The 15,567-nt window shown below is 46.8% G+C and overlaps 1 protein-coding gene across 3 annotated transcripts; it reads right to left on the reverse strand.

The window, feature by feature from the left end:
* Window positions 1-467: 467 nt before the first annotated feature.
* rfx1a (regulatory factor X, 1a (influences HLA class II expression)) lies at window positions 468-13,645 on the reverse strand. Of its 3 annotated transcripts, none has more exons than XR_013451329.1 (18): window positions 13,455-13,645; window positions 11,450-11,830; window positions 10,699-10,808; window positions 10,523-10,615; window positions 9,821-9,912; window positions 9,288-9,711; window positions 8,504-8,685; window positions 7,985-8,104; window positions 7,695-7,828; window positions 5,141-5,259; window positions 4,840-4,946; window positions 4,556-4,707; window positions 4,032-4,129; window positions 3,429-3,578; window positions 3,065-3,346; window positions 2,502-2,655; window positions 2,372-2,417; window positions 468-2,287 (listed from the first exon to the last, which is right to left on the reverse strand). XR_013451329.1 is itself a non-coding variant. In XM_078083882.1 (18 exons), exons 2-18 carry the CDS (start codon window positions 11,808-11,810, stop codon window positions 2,127-2,129), a joined length of 2,706 nt encoding a protein of 901 aa, XP_077940008.1. In that variant the 5' UTR covers window positions 11,811-11,830; window positions 13,455-13,645; the 3' UTR covers window positions 468-2,126. The 3 variants fall into 3 exon arrangements, 2 of the variants coding, with proteins under 2 accessions (XP_077940008.1, XP_040046412.2); XM_078083882.1 differs by having other exon boundaries at window positions 3,138-3,346; window positions 8,504-8,679; XM_040190478.2 differs by having other exon boundaries at window positions 3,138-3,346.
* Window positions 13,646-15,567: the final 1,922 nt, after the last annotated feature.

Consider the following 15,567-nt stretch of genomic DNA (forward strand, 5'->3'; position numbering starts at 1 on the left):
CACCACTACGTGTCACTATTAGTCTTCAGGTCAATCCTGCAGAGATGAAAAACACAAAACAATTTCTAAAGCTCTCTTGGGGAATGAACGACCTTGGAGTCGTTTGGGTCGGCGGCACCCAAAGCTCAGAAACGTATCTGTGGCATGACCCACGCGTGTCATGACCCGTGCCGTCTAATACGTACCACTTTTACACATTCACACCTGGATTTCTTTAATGCAGCATTTCTATTGTGTATACATTAGTAACTGTACTGCACAAGAGAGGCACATCAAGTTGCACAACAGACAGAAAATAGCTTGTGGTTTGTCTGCAGCAGAAGTAACAACAGGGAGCGTGTGAGCCAGGAAGTCGCTGCGTTTAGATTTAGTAAGAATGCGGCTTCTCATTCGCGACCAGCTTCAGAGATGGTAAACACTATAACGAGACATGTGGCCGTATTTATGAGAAAATGAATACGCAGGAGTGCAACTTTAAAAATTCTTTAATTTATATCTTTAAAATGAAAAACATCTGAATTGCATTCTACCATCTCAAGGCACAGTCATACTTATAGCAGACCAGATTCATAAAACACTGCCACCAAACATCTTCTTTTTTTTTTTTTCCTCAATTAGTTTTGTACATGAGAAACTGATGCACAATAAAGACGACTAAGCACGTTGTCATACCGGGTAAACGATGTCCATTTAAAGGATGACGTGCTGGTTGCAAACAGCTAATGCTGAAAACACGAGCAGCTCTTTTCAAAGACAGTCTTCAAATGAATCCCCCGAAAGTGACACGTTGGCAACAACCCAATCTCGACAAACGGTGATTTAAGAAGGTGAACGTCTGCAGAAAAACGAAGCCGTTGGCGGGAGGGCGGAAACGCAAGTGAGACGACGACAGCGGCGTGTCGGTGGAAGACTGCAGAAGTTCTCACCTCTTCACCACGCGCAGCCAGATGTTGATGAAAGAAACACCAAAGACTTCCAAAGAAAAATGGAGAAAACAAAGTCTTATAACGGTCAGAGTTTAAAAGACAATATTCAATATGTGCAAAGAGGCAGAGCTTTAGCCTGTTTGTGGTAAAAGAAAATCCCCAGAGGATATGGGGTCGATAACCGAACGTACAATCACAAAGCAACAATGCACACACAGGTTGCTTACGATGTGTGACAACACGGCACCATACACTGCACAAGAGGTTCTTAGTGACAACAAAATTCAAAGTAGTGGATACATATACAGTAGAATATAAGTACATCAGCGTTCTTACTCAGGCACAGTCCTCCTCAAAACGTGGAAAGAGAATTTAAAAGCAATGGATTCTGGGATAAAAGCACACAGGTTTTGGCATACGACGTTGAAAGGTAAGTATGGAAATGAGGCAGGGAAATTAAAATATCAAAAGGGAAAATGAGGCCACGGAGGAACTTATTAGACGGAAAGGAATGCAGAACTTTGAACAAAAAAAAGGACACCGACACACACAGGACCTCTCTCATGGATCCAGATGTTCTATTAAAGAGAGGATTTTTGCAGCAACTAATGGGAGCCCCAATTCCACAGCCGTAGCTTCATCTTTAAGTGTGTGTAGCAGCTGTGACAGGCACTCAAGTACAATATCTTTACAGGCAGATGAAATCCAACAACTCCACACACGTCTCCCAAATCAAAACCTCAATGCCTTAGAAAATATCTACAGAGGAAAAGAGTCAACACTTAGCAAGACTCACAAACACACACACGCACACACACCAGCATGGAAAACCGCGTTCAGCCTCCAGAAGTAATGACAGGGTCATGTGACCCCCAGTGCGCGGACAGAAAACGGGAGACAGCGAGGCTACAGGTTGAGATGCGAGAAACCGAAAAAAGACGAAGAAAAAAAACATGCCTGGCATTAGTTATTTTTACAAATGGAAACAAACCAAGATGGATGAAGCCTGTTGCAGCGCTAGTGACTGTATTGAATCAGTGGTTGTGCCATCAGCGGCCCTCTGTGCAGTGACTGTGTGGGCTTGTTACAGTATGCACACATATTTACAGGCTCTATGTACATGTGTCGAGTCTATAAATTAGTGTTCTTTGTACATCCGTGCGTTTGTGCCTATTCGCCACAATCGAACGCACGCCGGGTTTAGTTGTCGGCCGACCCGGTCGCGAAGAGGACTCTCTGGTCCATCCGCGCCAGCTTGGCGGGCGGCTCCAGAGACTCGTCTCCCAGCACGCCGACGTCCGACGGGAGGGACAGCTCCTGGCCTTCGTCGTCGCTCTCGTCGTCCTCTTCCTCTTCCTCTTCTGCAGTGGACACGGGGGGAAACGGGTTAGTGGCAGACAACGCAAGAATTGCATCAGGGGCAAAGAGCCCGAAAGGGTGGTTACCTTTGTCGGGATCCAGCTGGTGTAGACCTCGGCCTAAACTGGCAAACTGGTGGCAGGAGAGGAAGGTGTTATTGTTGTGAAGAAAGCTCACAACATTGAGTTTGTCTGTGTGGGTAAAGCGCTTTGGTACCTCTCCCATGACAGCAATGGGGGTCTCCCCTTTGGCCTGGGCCACCCTGTGCTCTATCAGGTAGTACATGTACTCATCGTACAGCAGGCGGATCAGGTGAAAGGAGCCGAAGCTGGCGGCGCTCCTCAGGGTCAGGTCCCGGATCACCATGGAGCTGGGGAGGGAGCAGAGGTCAGGGAGGTCATTGCCTTTTAGTGCTCCAAGCTGCTTCCTTGTCACTTAACCAGACGCAACGGGAAGTGTTTCTTGCGACAGAGTTTCTAGGCGTCAAAAGAATACTAGAATTCCCTTCAGCTTCTCCCATTTCTGTATTTTCAGCTATTTCGAATCAATTTCTGCTTTTCTAATATCTCATTTCAGGAAATGTATTAAAATTCCCTCCAATTTTCTGTATTTTCAGCAACTTTCTAAAGTTCATTTCAGCTTTCAGCTTTCCAACACATTTTCAGCAGGAAATGCATTTTCTAGTTATTCAGTCATATTTATACAAACTACCTAATCCGTCTGTGGGATTTATTTTACTGAGTTCTGAGCGATGATGGTTGAGATGACGCGTTCCTTACAGGGGTCTCGCAGAGCATCATCGACGGAGAAAACAAAGTTGAGTGGAAATCATCATCAAGTCTCCCGTCGCACCTGTAAAAGGACCACTTGAGAAGGAAGAGCTTGGCGGCCTTGGGGAAGGCGGGGCTCTGCTGGTAGGGCTTTAGCACCTGGGACACCACGCCGTCCAGCCACGCCGCCCACTGCTCCAGGGAGTTCTGCTGCTGGAGGGTCAGCTTGAAGTCCTGCTCCAGCCGCTGAACCACGCGGTCTTCACACCGGCACACCCACGAAGCCTGCTCCTGCAAGGCGGACAGAAGGCGTCAGCGGGAAGCAGTTACTCAAGAGGGCGTCAGCATCGAACCCGTCAGAGACGCGACCGACCTGGACGTTGGCGAAGTCGACGCGGTTGAGGTCGGACAGCATCTGGTTGATCTGGGCCGTGTTCTGGAGGACGGCGCGGGCGGCCTGGGCGAGGTGGTTCAGGCTGGTGTAGCGCCGCAGGGTCTGGGCAAATGCATTGGCTGACGTTACCTGGAGGGACCACAAGGAGAAGCGGATAAAAGGGACGGGTGAAAAATACTTGCGGCGGAAGATGTGAAGGCTCTCTGCGCTCCTGGTGTCATCAGAAAGCTCGTCCACCATTTAGGAGCAAGGAGAAGAGTCGTGATCTCGTCGAGTGTTTTGCTCTCAGTGAGGGAGGGACAAGCGGTTTGGGAGATGTTGATTTATACCGAAGCAAAAATTTACAATTTATACTGTGTTTAATGTTTCTACAAGGAAATATTATTGCCCCGAAATAAGCAGGCAAGTAATAGGACAGTATTCCACGTCAAATCAGCCGCAGCTTTTTTTAGTTCGTTGCTACTTCGGCACTCTCTCCGCAACAGATTTCACGATGGCTGAGCCTGCCAGCGTAAAAAAAAACACTCCATGGCTCATGAAGTGTGTAGTTCCACCAACTGCAAGCTAATCCAAGGAGTGTACCTTGATGCGGACCATTTCCTCCGGGATGTTCATCATGGCGTTGGTCAGCCAGCTCTCCAGGCTCTTGGCAAAGTTGCGGATGGCTTGAGTTAAGGCACCTGGGGGAGGCGAGGGGAGAGGGGATCAAAGACTTCAGAGTACGGTTTCATTTTCCTCAGCCCACGAGAATGTTCCGGGACAAAGGATCAGAATTCTTGGCCGGCACACGCTTAGTGTACGGCCATGTTTCTGTGCAGCAGGAACAAACCTGTTTTTAAGTAATTATATTAAAAAGCTTCCAGTGTTACATATCAATGTGATCTTTGTTCTCATTAGTAAATCCTACCATTTGGCTCGGAGTAAAATAATGTCTCTTTTAGCATTTACTGTAGATACGGATACTAGTGCTGTAATTAAAAAATGAAAGTATTTTTCTTATCGGTGTGGGCACCTTTCAGGTGTAAGTATTTCACGGTGTGCATATTACTGTTCGGCACCATACTATTTATATGTTGTGCATCATCACGCTGGTTGTAAGGCCTTACTGGGGATGGGCCTGAGGACATCAGGGATGAGGATCTCCACCAGAGCCTGGTACAGGCTGTTGTCACAGTCCCGGCTCCATCGCAGCACCGGATCGTACTTGCACAGCAGCACCAGACACGACTTCGGGAGCCGCTTCTCCGACTCGTCGTGGCTGCGAACGCACAGAGACGCACGCCAGTTTGTAATTACCTGCATTCCAGTGTCAAATGGTTGTGCTTCTGCGCGAGGAGAATCCTCTCACTTTGGTTTGGGACTGAATTTTGAATAAGTTTTGCCCACTCACACAGCCAGCGTGGCGTCTCCAGCCTGATTCTGGCTGAACCTCCAGAAGGTCTTCCACAGAGTCTCCACCAGGGTAAACTGCAGGTTGACCATCACATCTAGTATCGCCTGAAGGAACACACACGTCGTATAAACAGCACATTCGTATTACCACGCGATCAATCAGACGGACACAAAGTGTGGGAAAAGAAGGACATGATCTATTCATGTTTTATTTTTCTCCTTCTCACAGCTTTTAGTTCTCCAACACAATTGCTCATGCGGGGTTCTTTCAGCTAACGGATTTCCTTTTATTCACTCACCTCACAGTGCTCCCTGTACAGCAGCTGGAAGCTCTTTATGTGCTCCAGCTCGATTCCCTCTGGCGGAGACTTCCCTTGGAGGTCGATGTCTGGGAAGTCTGGGAGAGCTCGGGATGCATCTGGAACACAAGAACACTGGCTACTCAACGGGGAGCCATAATATTACTGTGACTAACTGCAATCGTATTACACTGAAAGTTGTATGTACATCAACAATTTATCCAATATCACCGTCAGACTCATAAATCCTTTAGACAAACCATCACTTCCACACCTGTAGGTACAGTCAGGTCCATAAATATTTGGACATTGACACATTTTTCATTATTTTGGCTCTGTACACCACAACGATGGAGTTGAAATGAAAACAGATGTGCTTTAAATGCAGACTTTCGGCTTTAATTTGAGGGTATTTACATCCAATTCAGGTGAACGGTGTAGGAATTACAACAATTTCCAATGTGACCACCCTCTTTTTAAGGGAGCAAAAGTAATTGGACAATTGGCTGCTCAGCTGTTCCAAGGTCAGGTGTGTGTGTGTGTGTGTGTGTGTGTGTATTTCCCTCGTCATTTCATTTACACAGAGTAGATAAAAAGGTCTAGAGTTCATTTCAGGTGTGGTATTTGTGGAATCTGTCCAAAGAGCTGTCGCTATCAGTGAAGCAAGCTGAAAAATCGAGAAAAAAGAAAAAACACTCAGAAAAAACACACTGGTGAGCTCAGCAACACCAAAAGAACCGGAAGACAACTGCAGTGGATGACATTTGGCCAGATGGCCAGATGAAGAACAGTCTCCAGGAGGTACGTGTATCTGTGTCAAAGTCGATAATCAAGAGAAGACCAAAGAGTAAATGCAGAGAGTTCACCAGCCTCAAAAACAGGAAGACCAAATTAGAGTTTGCCAAAAAGCATCTAAATGAGCCTGTGCAGTTCTGAAAGAACTTCCTACGGACAGATGAGACAAAGATAAACTGATGGGAAGAGAAGAGTATGGAGAAGGAAAGGAACTGCTCATGATCCAAAGCACACCACCTCATCAGTGAAGCGTGGTGGAGGTAGTTGTAGCAGGCCACAGCCTGCAGACTTGTTTTTTTCCATCTGGCTAAAATAAAGACGGCGGGGCAAGGAGAAGGTGAGAAGATTGGACACACCTGCAAGTGAAAGAAACTGACACAGGCTGCATGCCATAGGAGTGAGAAGAGAGGAACCAACCAAACAGGAGATCGCTGGTTGCTGACCTTGTGGAGTTCTACGAGAGGAGTACTAAAAGACCTGCTCGACACTGCAAGCGGAAGAATTGGCCGGAGAGATCTTTTGGACCGCCCTGGACTACGGCTCGCCGGGTCGATCAGGGAAGCTAGTTCCCCACAGAAACACCTCTCCGGATTCCCCAACTCACTCTGACCACCCCACACGGCAACCCTCCACTCAACCCAACACTCACCGTCCTCTACGATAACACAACATTTGACATTATCTGGACTCCGTAACAGACTTTGATCAAAGGACTTTCTACTTTATTATTGGTGTGCTTTAACATGTGTTTTTCTTAAACTGCTGTACCTTAAATGATATAACCCCCATCAAAAGTTATGTTTGAATACAGCTGTTTTCCCTGAGTAGATGGGCTTCCTGATTTGGTCTTTGATTTACTTTACATTTTTGCAGCAGGGGTACCCAGCTGGTCGGGTACATTATTGTGCATTTTACAAACGATAGTATTTAAAAAAATGACAGGGAATAACGTGGGTTATTTGCCTGTCTGGCGCCCAACCTATCCTTCGTTTTAAACACGCACCCCTAGGTTACATAGTGTTATGGAGTGGGCCTTTATGGCTGCCAATGGAACTAGTGCCCTTGTATTTGATTGGGTGACTGCTGACAAAAGCAGCAGGATGAAGTTTTTCGGGCAATATTATCTGCTCATATTCAGCCAAATGCTTCAGAACTCATTGGACGGCGCCTCACAGTGCAGATGGACAATGACCCGAAGCATTCCGCAAAAGCAACCAAGGAGTATTTTAAGGCAAAGAAATGTTCTGCAATGGCCAAGTCAATGACCCGGCCTGAATCCAATTGCGCATGCATTTCACTTGCTGAAGACAAAACTGAGGGGAAAATGCTCCAAAACCAGCAGAAACTGAAGACGCTGGCAGAGCATCACCAGGGACAAAACCCGGCGGCTGGTGATGTCTATGGAATCCAGACTTCAGGCTGTCATTGACTGCAAAGGATTTTCAACAAAGTATTAAAAGTGACAATTAGATTTCTTAAATTAATTTGTCCAATTACTTTTGGCCCCTTAAAAACGGTGTGGCCCTTTGTAATGTACAAAGGGCCACACCGTTTTTGGGTGAACGGTGAAGGAAGTACAACAAATGTTGTTGTACTTCCTTCACCGTTCACCCGATTCGGATGTAAATACCCTCAAATTAAAGCTGAAAGTCTGCACATCATGATTTTTTTCAACTCCATTGATGTGGTGTACAGAGCCAAAATAAAGAAAAATATCCAAATATTGATTGACCTGACTTTATGTGTTCGCTCTACACACCAAGGAACTGCTGGTACTGCTGAACCTGGGTGCTGATGTCCACCTGCCCGGAGCCCTGCTGCTGGTTCTGCTGCTGCCCTGCTCCTGCTGCTGTGCCATTGGTCAGCCCCTCTACTTTGTGCACTGGCTTCAACCTGCCAGGGGTGGGGGTAAAGCACATTTGATAGGGTAGATTAAACACTCCGATCTGCATGTAGGCTTTAAATAATAAAGTGAAATGAAACAGGAGGTCCGTCTCATCGGCCGTGAGGTGAGTTAATGGAGGTGATGGACGATGGATGTGTGCGCACCTCTGTTTCTGTGAGAAGGGCTGCTGCCTCATGGCCAGATGTTGCTGGTCTTCCATCAGGCGGAGAAGAGAAGAGCCGGCCTTGATCCTCAGGCCGTAGTAGTGGTATTTAGAATTACCCCTGTCGGGAACAGATTTGTAGGTTTTCCACATCACATTCCCGTCTCCCAGAGTAAATATATCGAGGAGAGATGTGAGAAGAGAGGGTTTACGTCGCTCCCCGTAGTCTCAGTACTGGTATTCAACTATACATGTTTTTAACTTCAGAGCATTTGATAAGCGAACACATCTCATTTAAAACCTTTTAAAAGTCAATCTTGCTCGCCCACTTTCACTTCCATTATGAAACTTCCTCACACCCACACACACGCCTATCTGTCTTCATCTGTACGCACATTTCTGCCTACACCACGCAAACCCTCTGCAATGCTCGAAGGATTCTAACCATTACAACAGGGTGTGTATTAAAACCACTGAGTGTGTGTGTGTGTGTGTACTGTCATGTCTTCCGTTCCCGTACCGGGTGCCCAGGCGTCGCGTGCGTAGCCCCATGAACACGGAGCGAATGAGTTTCCCGAAAGACGCGGCATTGACGGGCTCCAGTTTCTGCTCCTGGCAGTGCAGCAGGTAGTGGCAGTAGAGCGTGGAGCGCGGCAGACTGACGCCTTCAGCTGTCTCGTAGTTGTCCAGCAACCACTGTACCTGACACGCAGGCAAAGACACAGAAAACAGCTGGTGCAGTCAGCAAAGCCAATAGATACACTCCGACCCGTGCACGCGCCAAACTAGGCACCAACACACTTTTCGGTTGTACAGCACATGCAATCACATAGCTTTACGTTCACACTGTGTCAATCTGTTTGGGGATGAAAACACAAGTGCGCCAAACTGAGCTCGGCCACCTGTAACATATGGGCTTCAATGGGATGAATTTGGCATGAGCAGTATGTTTTGGGGGCATTTCAGGCAAAAGGAATACTCATCTCATGCACTGTAATGATATGAGAATGATGAGGTTTTGTTTCCTTTCAGCACAGCTAGAAAACTCTGCTGGCCACGACACATTTTGATGTGATACAATCCTCAAAAGCATTGTCATACTCAAAGGTATCGTATCGCCCACGGCCAAAACTCTCCGCTCCTCCTCCTAACAACCTCCACATTTTAAATTGTGCTTTCCACGGGACAAAACGATGACACATCATCCGTATGTGCCACCAAAGTGGGGAGAGGGGGGACTGGGGGCCCCCTGGGGGATGAGAACAAAACTCGAAAAAGTTCCTGCGCTTGGCGCCTCTGCATACCTTCTTGTCTGCCGACGGCACGCTGCTCTCCTCGCCCTCCGTCATACTCACAGTGGCCGGGGAGGCGCGGGCGGTGTGCGAGTAGCTCTGACTGTTGCCCGCTGCCCCTCCGCCGCCGCTGCCCAGCATGTAACCCCCCTGGATCACATAGCTGCCCGCTGCGCCCCCGTTGGTGCCTGCCCCGTCCACCGACCCGTTGGGGGTGCCCCCCGCGGTCACCACCGTGGCCCCGCCCCCCGCCGCACTTGTGGGCTGGGCCACAAACATGGAGACGCCCCCCGCTGCGCCAGCGGTGACGGAGACGGTGATGGGCGTGCCGGGGGTGGAGGCCTGTGAGCCTGAAGCTGGTTGACCTTCATAGTACTGGGCAGTTGTGGTCTGGGTGTACAGGGCGGCGTCGGTGTACGGGAAGGCGCTGGAACGGCTGGATCAAAGACACGGAAAGACGCGTGAGGGACAAAGTCAACCGTGAGATGGGGACAGGTTCTGCGTTGACACGCGTTAGCTACTGATGGGCACGGTCTCATTCTGACATGGTGCTGGTGGCGTAGTTGCCCTCTCCTCCTTCCACGTACTGCACTTGGTTGGCATACACATGTTGCACTGGCGTGAGCTGCTGCTGCACCTGAGGAATGAGCGCACACACACAAACTCTGTGAATCCTTTTTCCCCCTGAGTTAAAGCACTATTTCCAGCCTGACAATCTGCTCACATCTTGCATACACAGTTGCTTTTGAGGTTATAACTTTGAGCTGTGGACATATTCTCTGGCTGTATAGCCCTTGTGTCCCTGACCTACTTGGAAAGCAGAAGTTGCATCTTGCGACGGCGGCTGAGAGAGGCCTGCGCTTGTGACTGCATGGTGGGCTGCTCTATCCTGTGTCTCAGCAGGCGCAGGGGGCCAGTAGAGGCACTGGCAATACTGGAAGCGGTCCGAGAAGAGGCGGGTCGGCACGCAGCACTCTCTGGGGTAATGTGCCAATACGTGGGCCTGCCACTCTCGCTGTTCTACCTCAAGTTGATGCTGCAACTCTCCTAGATTCGCATCCCTGACTAACGCTGCCAGGTCATAGCAAGGGAGGAACTGGAAGCAGTTTCCACCACACATGTGATTAGTTGTCTAAAACGAAGCCACAGTGTGAAGAAGTTGGATGTTGCATGTGATCCCCTTTTGTTATTGTCAGACAGCCACATTTACCAGACAGACTGTGTGTGCGTGTGTGTGTTTGACTGACCTCCTGGCTGATATGAACAGGCTGTAGACTGGTGACACTCAGAGTGCCCGGCTCAGTCTTGGCTATCTGAGAGGTGGCCTGCACCACTGACCTCTGCGGAGATAAAGGTGATGTACAGTTTTGATTACGCCCACATTCATTTCATGGCGTGTTTGTGCGAGCGTGCATTTGTATACCTGCTGAGCAGCCTGCACTTGCTGGACAACCTGCGTGGGAACTCCGGTTTGCACCACAGCTGGAGGGGGGCTGGAGTCTGACAAGCTGTCACTTGAGTGAAGGGAGCCCTCTTAACAGTGGGAATGTAAATATAATCACAATATTTTAATTTCATGAAGTTGTTGCTATTTTTGACCTCTCATTTCACCACTCAAGTATTTATAACTTACTGCCCTTAACTACAGTGTTATTAGTTTTTTATAACGGCTGATCTCACTCTGTAAAATATACAGCTGAAAAATGAAAGACACCATAATAACTATGGTTACTCTATAAACCAATGGAGTTCTTTAAAAGAACCTATCAAATATGGATGTTTTAAGTAGACAACTGCTTCGTCCCCGAGGGAATATCATGGTATGTGTCACGGTTTGGGTTCATGTCCTGCTTTATTTTGTAGTTTCTTGCCTCTTGTCTCCCTGGGTAACTTCACTTCCTGCCTTGTCCTGTCCTCCCCTGTGAATGTCTGCCGTGTCATGATTTTTTCCACCTGTGTCCAATCACCTGCACCTCCCTAGTGTATTTAAGCCGTGTGTGTCTCTTGTCACATCATTGTTGAATGTCTGGAAGTCCATGTTGAAGTGTTCCCGGTTCTCGTCTGTGCTTTTGCCCCCCCGCATCCTGACTTAAAGTCTTTTTTGTTTCAAAACTCAAAAGCGTTTGAGTCCTGCCTTCCCTGCATCCAGACAGCATGCAAAGCTCTGATCTTACCTGTGACTGTGACAACAATGTACTGAGGAGTGCTGTGAGCATTTCCGGTCTGTGTGGGAGAGCCCTGGATCTCTGCAGTCACATACTGTGTCTGCGGAGGCTGGGCTTGTGACGTGGACTGGACTTGAATAACATCCGCCGGCTTCGGGGACGCAACTGAAGTGGCCTGATCAGCGGGGGTAGTTTGGCCCGTGGGTGTGACGACAGTGGGAGTGTCCACGGCAGTGTGAATCTCAGCCAGATACTGAGGGGCAGCCGCGGGGCTGGAACCGGTATCGGGTTGCCCCGCTGCCACAGTAGCACCGGCCCCCTGGGGTTGGGCCGCCGGCTGGATTTCACCTACGTAGCCTGAGGTGGCCATTTCAAGAGCTGGGAGTCACTCTAGGAAAAAGAAACTAGCGATTAGTTACGCATGGTCACAATAGTTACAACAGATGCTCTGAATGCTCCACTATGAGTTCCAGGACGAATCTTGGAAATGTCCAGTTATATGGCTGGAGCACAAAGTCATTCAGTGGTTGAAGCCTGTGTACGATCATTCAGATAAAGACAAGGCAGAGGATCTAGTCAGAGTTTGGAACGTCTTGAGGGTGTAATGTAACAGCTGTTTAAATATTACATTGGAAAAGTTTAACTAAACAGAGTAATACATACATACATACATACATTGCACATACTTTGGGGTGGGCAGTAAAACCTAAACACAACACAAGTCATGTTGGCTGCAGGATCACTTGAAGGTGTAAGTGGAAAAGAATGATCAGCCCCCTCAACACACACCCACACATGTTTTAATTATTACTGTAGCTGGCCGGTTGGTGGTGCAGCTGATGTGGGAGGGAGAAGCCTTGAGGGTAACAAACATGTCGGTGTCTCATTACCTGTAATGTGATCTCACATCCTGCGGCCATTCACACGTCAAGTTGGGAAAATCCCATACCACGTTGCAGTAATATACACAGTAATATGTCATTCACTTGTAAATACGCATGTGTGGTAACGTCGAATGTCAGACAAATGAGGATATTACATGTATGTGATTAGTGAAATAAATGCCTACTGTATTTTAATACAGTTGCCTTGATCATTATTATTATTATAAAGCTCGCGTCTTTAATAATCTCTCAGAGGAGGGGGGGGGGCATATTCTACACTGTGTTTTCAAAACAAAACAGTTTTTTATTTGACCTTAAACGGCAACAAGCAACAACAGCCGTTAACGCGACGAAGAAACCCGTTGAACCAGCTAGACGCGGACCTGCAGAGCACCTGCATTAAAAAACGCCTTCTCTCGCCACGCCCCTCACATGCTAAATGTCCGACACCTGCCGTCGCTACCAACGTCCCATCTTTGGCATTTCATTTGCCGGTTGATCTCACAAAAAACTGCCTAATCGTATTAACTGTTTTATGTTGACCATCCCTCTGTGACCCAACGTCCTGGAGCGTTACGGAGGGACGGGTTTTTTGTGCCGGGGAGGGAGGAGGGAGGCGGCGGGTACTGAATGAAACGTATCGAATGAAACCGCCGCGGCATGCCCGTTAATTGCCGTTCAGAGAGGGGAGTTCCCGTTACTGCTAACGCGTTCAATTAACCGTACGTTGACGCCGAGCGGCGGCGAGCCTGTCGTGACGGCACCGAGGCTAGCTACATAGCAAGGCAACACGGGCAGCAAGCTAACTGGTCTCTATAACAACCGCCATTTTGTACCTTTTGCATTTGACATCGCCATAACAACGGCCTGCTTGAGTATGCGTCTGTGGCTGCGTCGTCATGGCAGGCGCAAATCGGTGTCCCTCAAATAAGCAGCGGATAGAAACGACCTCCTTCACGAAACCGACTCAACTGATTTATCAATACGAAGACTAGCTTGCAGGCTAACTTCGGCTAACACTGGGAGGCAGTTGCCAGTTATGGCTACTGACACAAGGGAAAAAAGCAATAGCACAATTCAGTTGAACCATTATTGGACATTAAATCTGTTCTATATGTAAAGAGCTTCACCTCTGTATCCACGTGTGTATTGTCCACCGGTTAAATGTCTTCTTTTATTTTTTTTATGGCGGATTCAGTTGTTGTTGTTGATTCTCGTTGCTGGGTTCTTGTCGCCAGGGCTACCGTGGCTATGGCGCTTCGTCCTCACCAGGGCAACTGTTGCTACCCACCCGCTCCCTTCCCTCCCCCTCCGTCGCTCTGATTGGCTGAGTGCTGCCAAATTGTCTTAAAGTCAGAGACGCAGCAGATCTCCACCAGAGCCTTTTAAAGAGAGAGTTGCGTCAAAGGAAGTTGAACCTGGTGGTTTGGTACGTGATTTGGATAGCTAGACTTCAGGTAATTCCAGGAAGACCTTTTCCGGGCAATATGCAGCGTAGCTACCTCAGAGTAGTATTCATTAAAAACTATCGTTATTCATTAATATGCATAGACATGCATATGTAGATCTTCCTTTAGTGAGATGTTAATGCCTGTTGGCGAAGTTGCAGATTGTAAGCAAGAACATTCTCCGTTGGAAGGACGAGTATCTTTAGGATTGTACAAGAAGCTATCTGTTAACATTATTTTAATCAATTTAGTGACGGGAAATCCACTAAAATACTTACAACACGAACAGCACATTTCGCTTGCTAACAGAACTACTCAGAGGCTGAACAAGCAGCCGTTGCTGTGAAAAACAGGCCTATTGGAGTGAATGCATATTTTGTGACTTGGCTCTGGGTTCTACCATTAACGCCCTATTGTTCGACATACCTGTCCAACATAGACACACAATATTTTACAGCATGCGGATGCTATTCAAGTGGAAGAAAAGTTTATTTTGGTGTCAGTTAACAATTCAATACTGTCACAGTAGTCTCTCAAATGTAAAATGGGCAAACAGAACAATGACAGCACCTGCTGTGTAATGAAACATTTTTTAAACTCCATTCAAAATTACCCCGGGCCATGTCAACAATATTTTGTTGCTGGATATTGCAACTATTTATAGTGTGAATTGTTGACACACAGCACATTCATTTGAAGTTAAAAGTATGGGCTACTGCGTTGTCACATTGCTGCCATGACCTCCACAGGTCACGTCTGTGACTATTGTTCATGAATGTCAGGGTGGAAACCCTCCTACAATGCCATTTTGTTTGCTTGTTATCGTCACATTAATTACAAATTCATGGTCCCCATTTAAAATTCTCTAAATGAGCGACCTTTGACTATGTGGATACACAGATAAAAATATGTTTTATTTGTGTCTGACTCACAATAGGACTTCTATGTTATCTGCTTTTGGAAATGTCGCTGGTCCGGTCTCAGTTCTCCCAGTTCACCTTTAGGCAAAGATATGATAGAACAACCCATTTTTGAGAGAAAAGAAAATTATACACACTGAAGGTACGCAGGGTCTTTTGTTGATTAAAAATGGAAAAGCAGATGTTAATTATTGTGATATTGGTCACAACGGCTAAAATTTAGCCTGCAGGGAATGTTATCAGGGAATCCACGGCAACATGTGTAATTAAGCCTGAATCATTGATTTAAGGTATTAGGCTAATTTCAGTTTATCGTGCATTTCCTTTCTAATTTTTAAAGAAATAACCTTTACAATGCCCCTCTATTCTTGGGACTTAATATTTTGATATACGTGCTAAATATTTTGATCTATGTGGTAAATACACCTATCGGGAGCCAACTTGTACATTATTTCTTAAAATTTGATAAATCCTTTAAAATTCTCTTTTTTTGTATGATTAATCGACAAATGTATACATCAATGCATCTTACAAGAAAATGAATTGTATCTGTAAGGAAAGGACATCACAATATCCATTGATATGGCAATAGTGTCACGTCAATTTAACAAAGAAAATGTATTTTTTCAAAATATCAAATGTCTTTTGAGAAACCCATAAAACCAGGGTTGTACTTGCTCAATGCAAGCCAAAACTTTTTCATGTGACCGAAGCCCATATGTTTTTGATTTAGTTTGACATCAATGTCAATATGCTTTCGATATTCACATCCTCAGCACAACCCACAATTAGGGGATGCGTACATATTGAATGTGAGTTATGATGTCATAACATTGAGGGACTTTAGAAGTGACAAAAGTGCTTCCTGTGCTGAA

Source organism: Gasterosteus aculeatus, chromosome 11 (assembly GCF_964276395.1).
Source record: "Gasterosteus aculeatus chromosome 11, fGasAcu3.hap1.1, whole genome shotgun sequence".
NCBI classification, from domain to species: domain Eukaryota; kingdom Metazoa; phylum Chordata; class Actinopteri; order Perciformes; family Gasterosteidae; genus Gasterosteus; species Gasterosteus aculeatus.

Excerpts from the sequence above, each read along its gene's own strand:
- rfx1a (XM_040190478.2), bottom strand. The coding sequence starts at position 11,810 with ATGGCCACCTCAGGCTACGTAGGTGAAATCCAGCCGGCGGCCCAACCC. Across the intron at positions 8,686-9,287 it reads TGCCGTCGGCAGACAAGAAG|GTACAGTGGTTGCTGGACAA; the intron begins GTATGCAGAGGC and ends CCTGCGTGTCAG. Across the intron at positions 2,288-2,371 it reads CCAGCTGGATCCCGACAAAG|AAGAGGAAGAGGAAGAGGAC; the intron begins GTAACCACCCTT and ends TGTCCACTGCAG.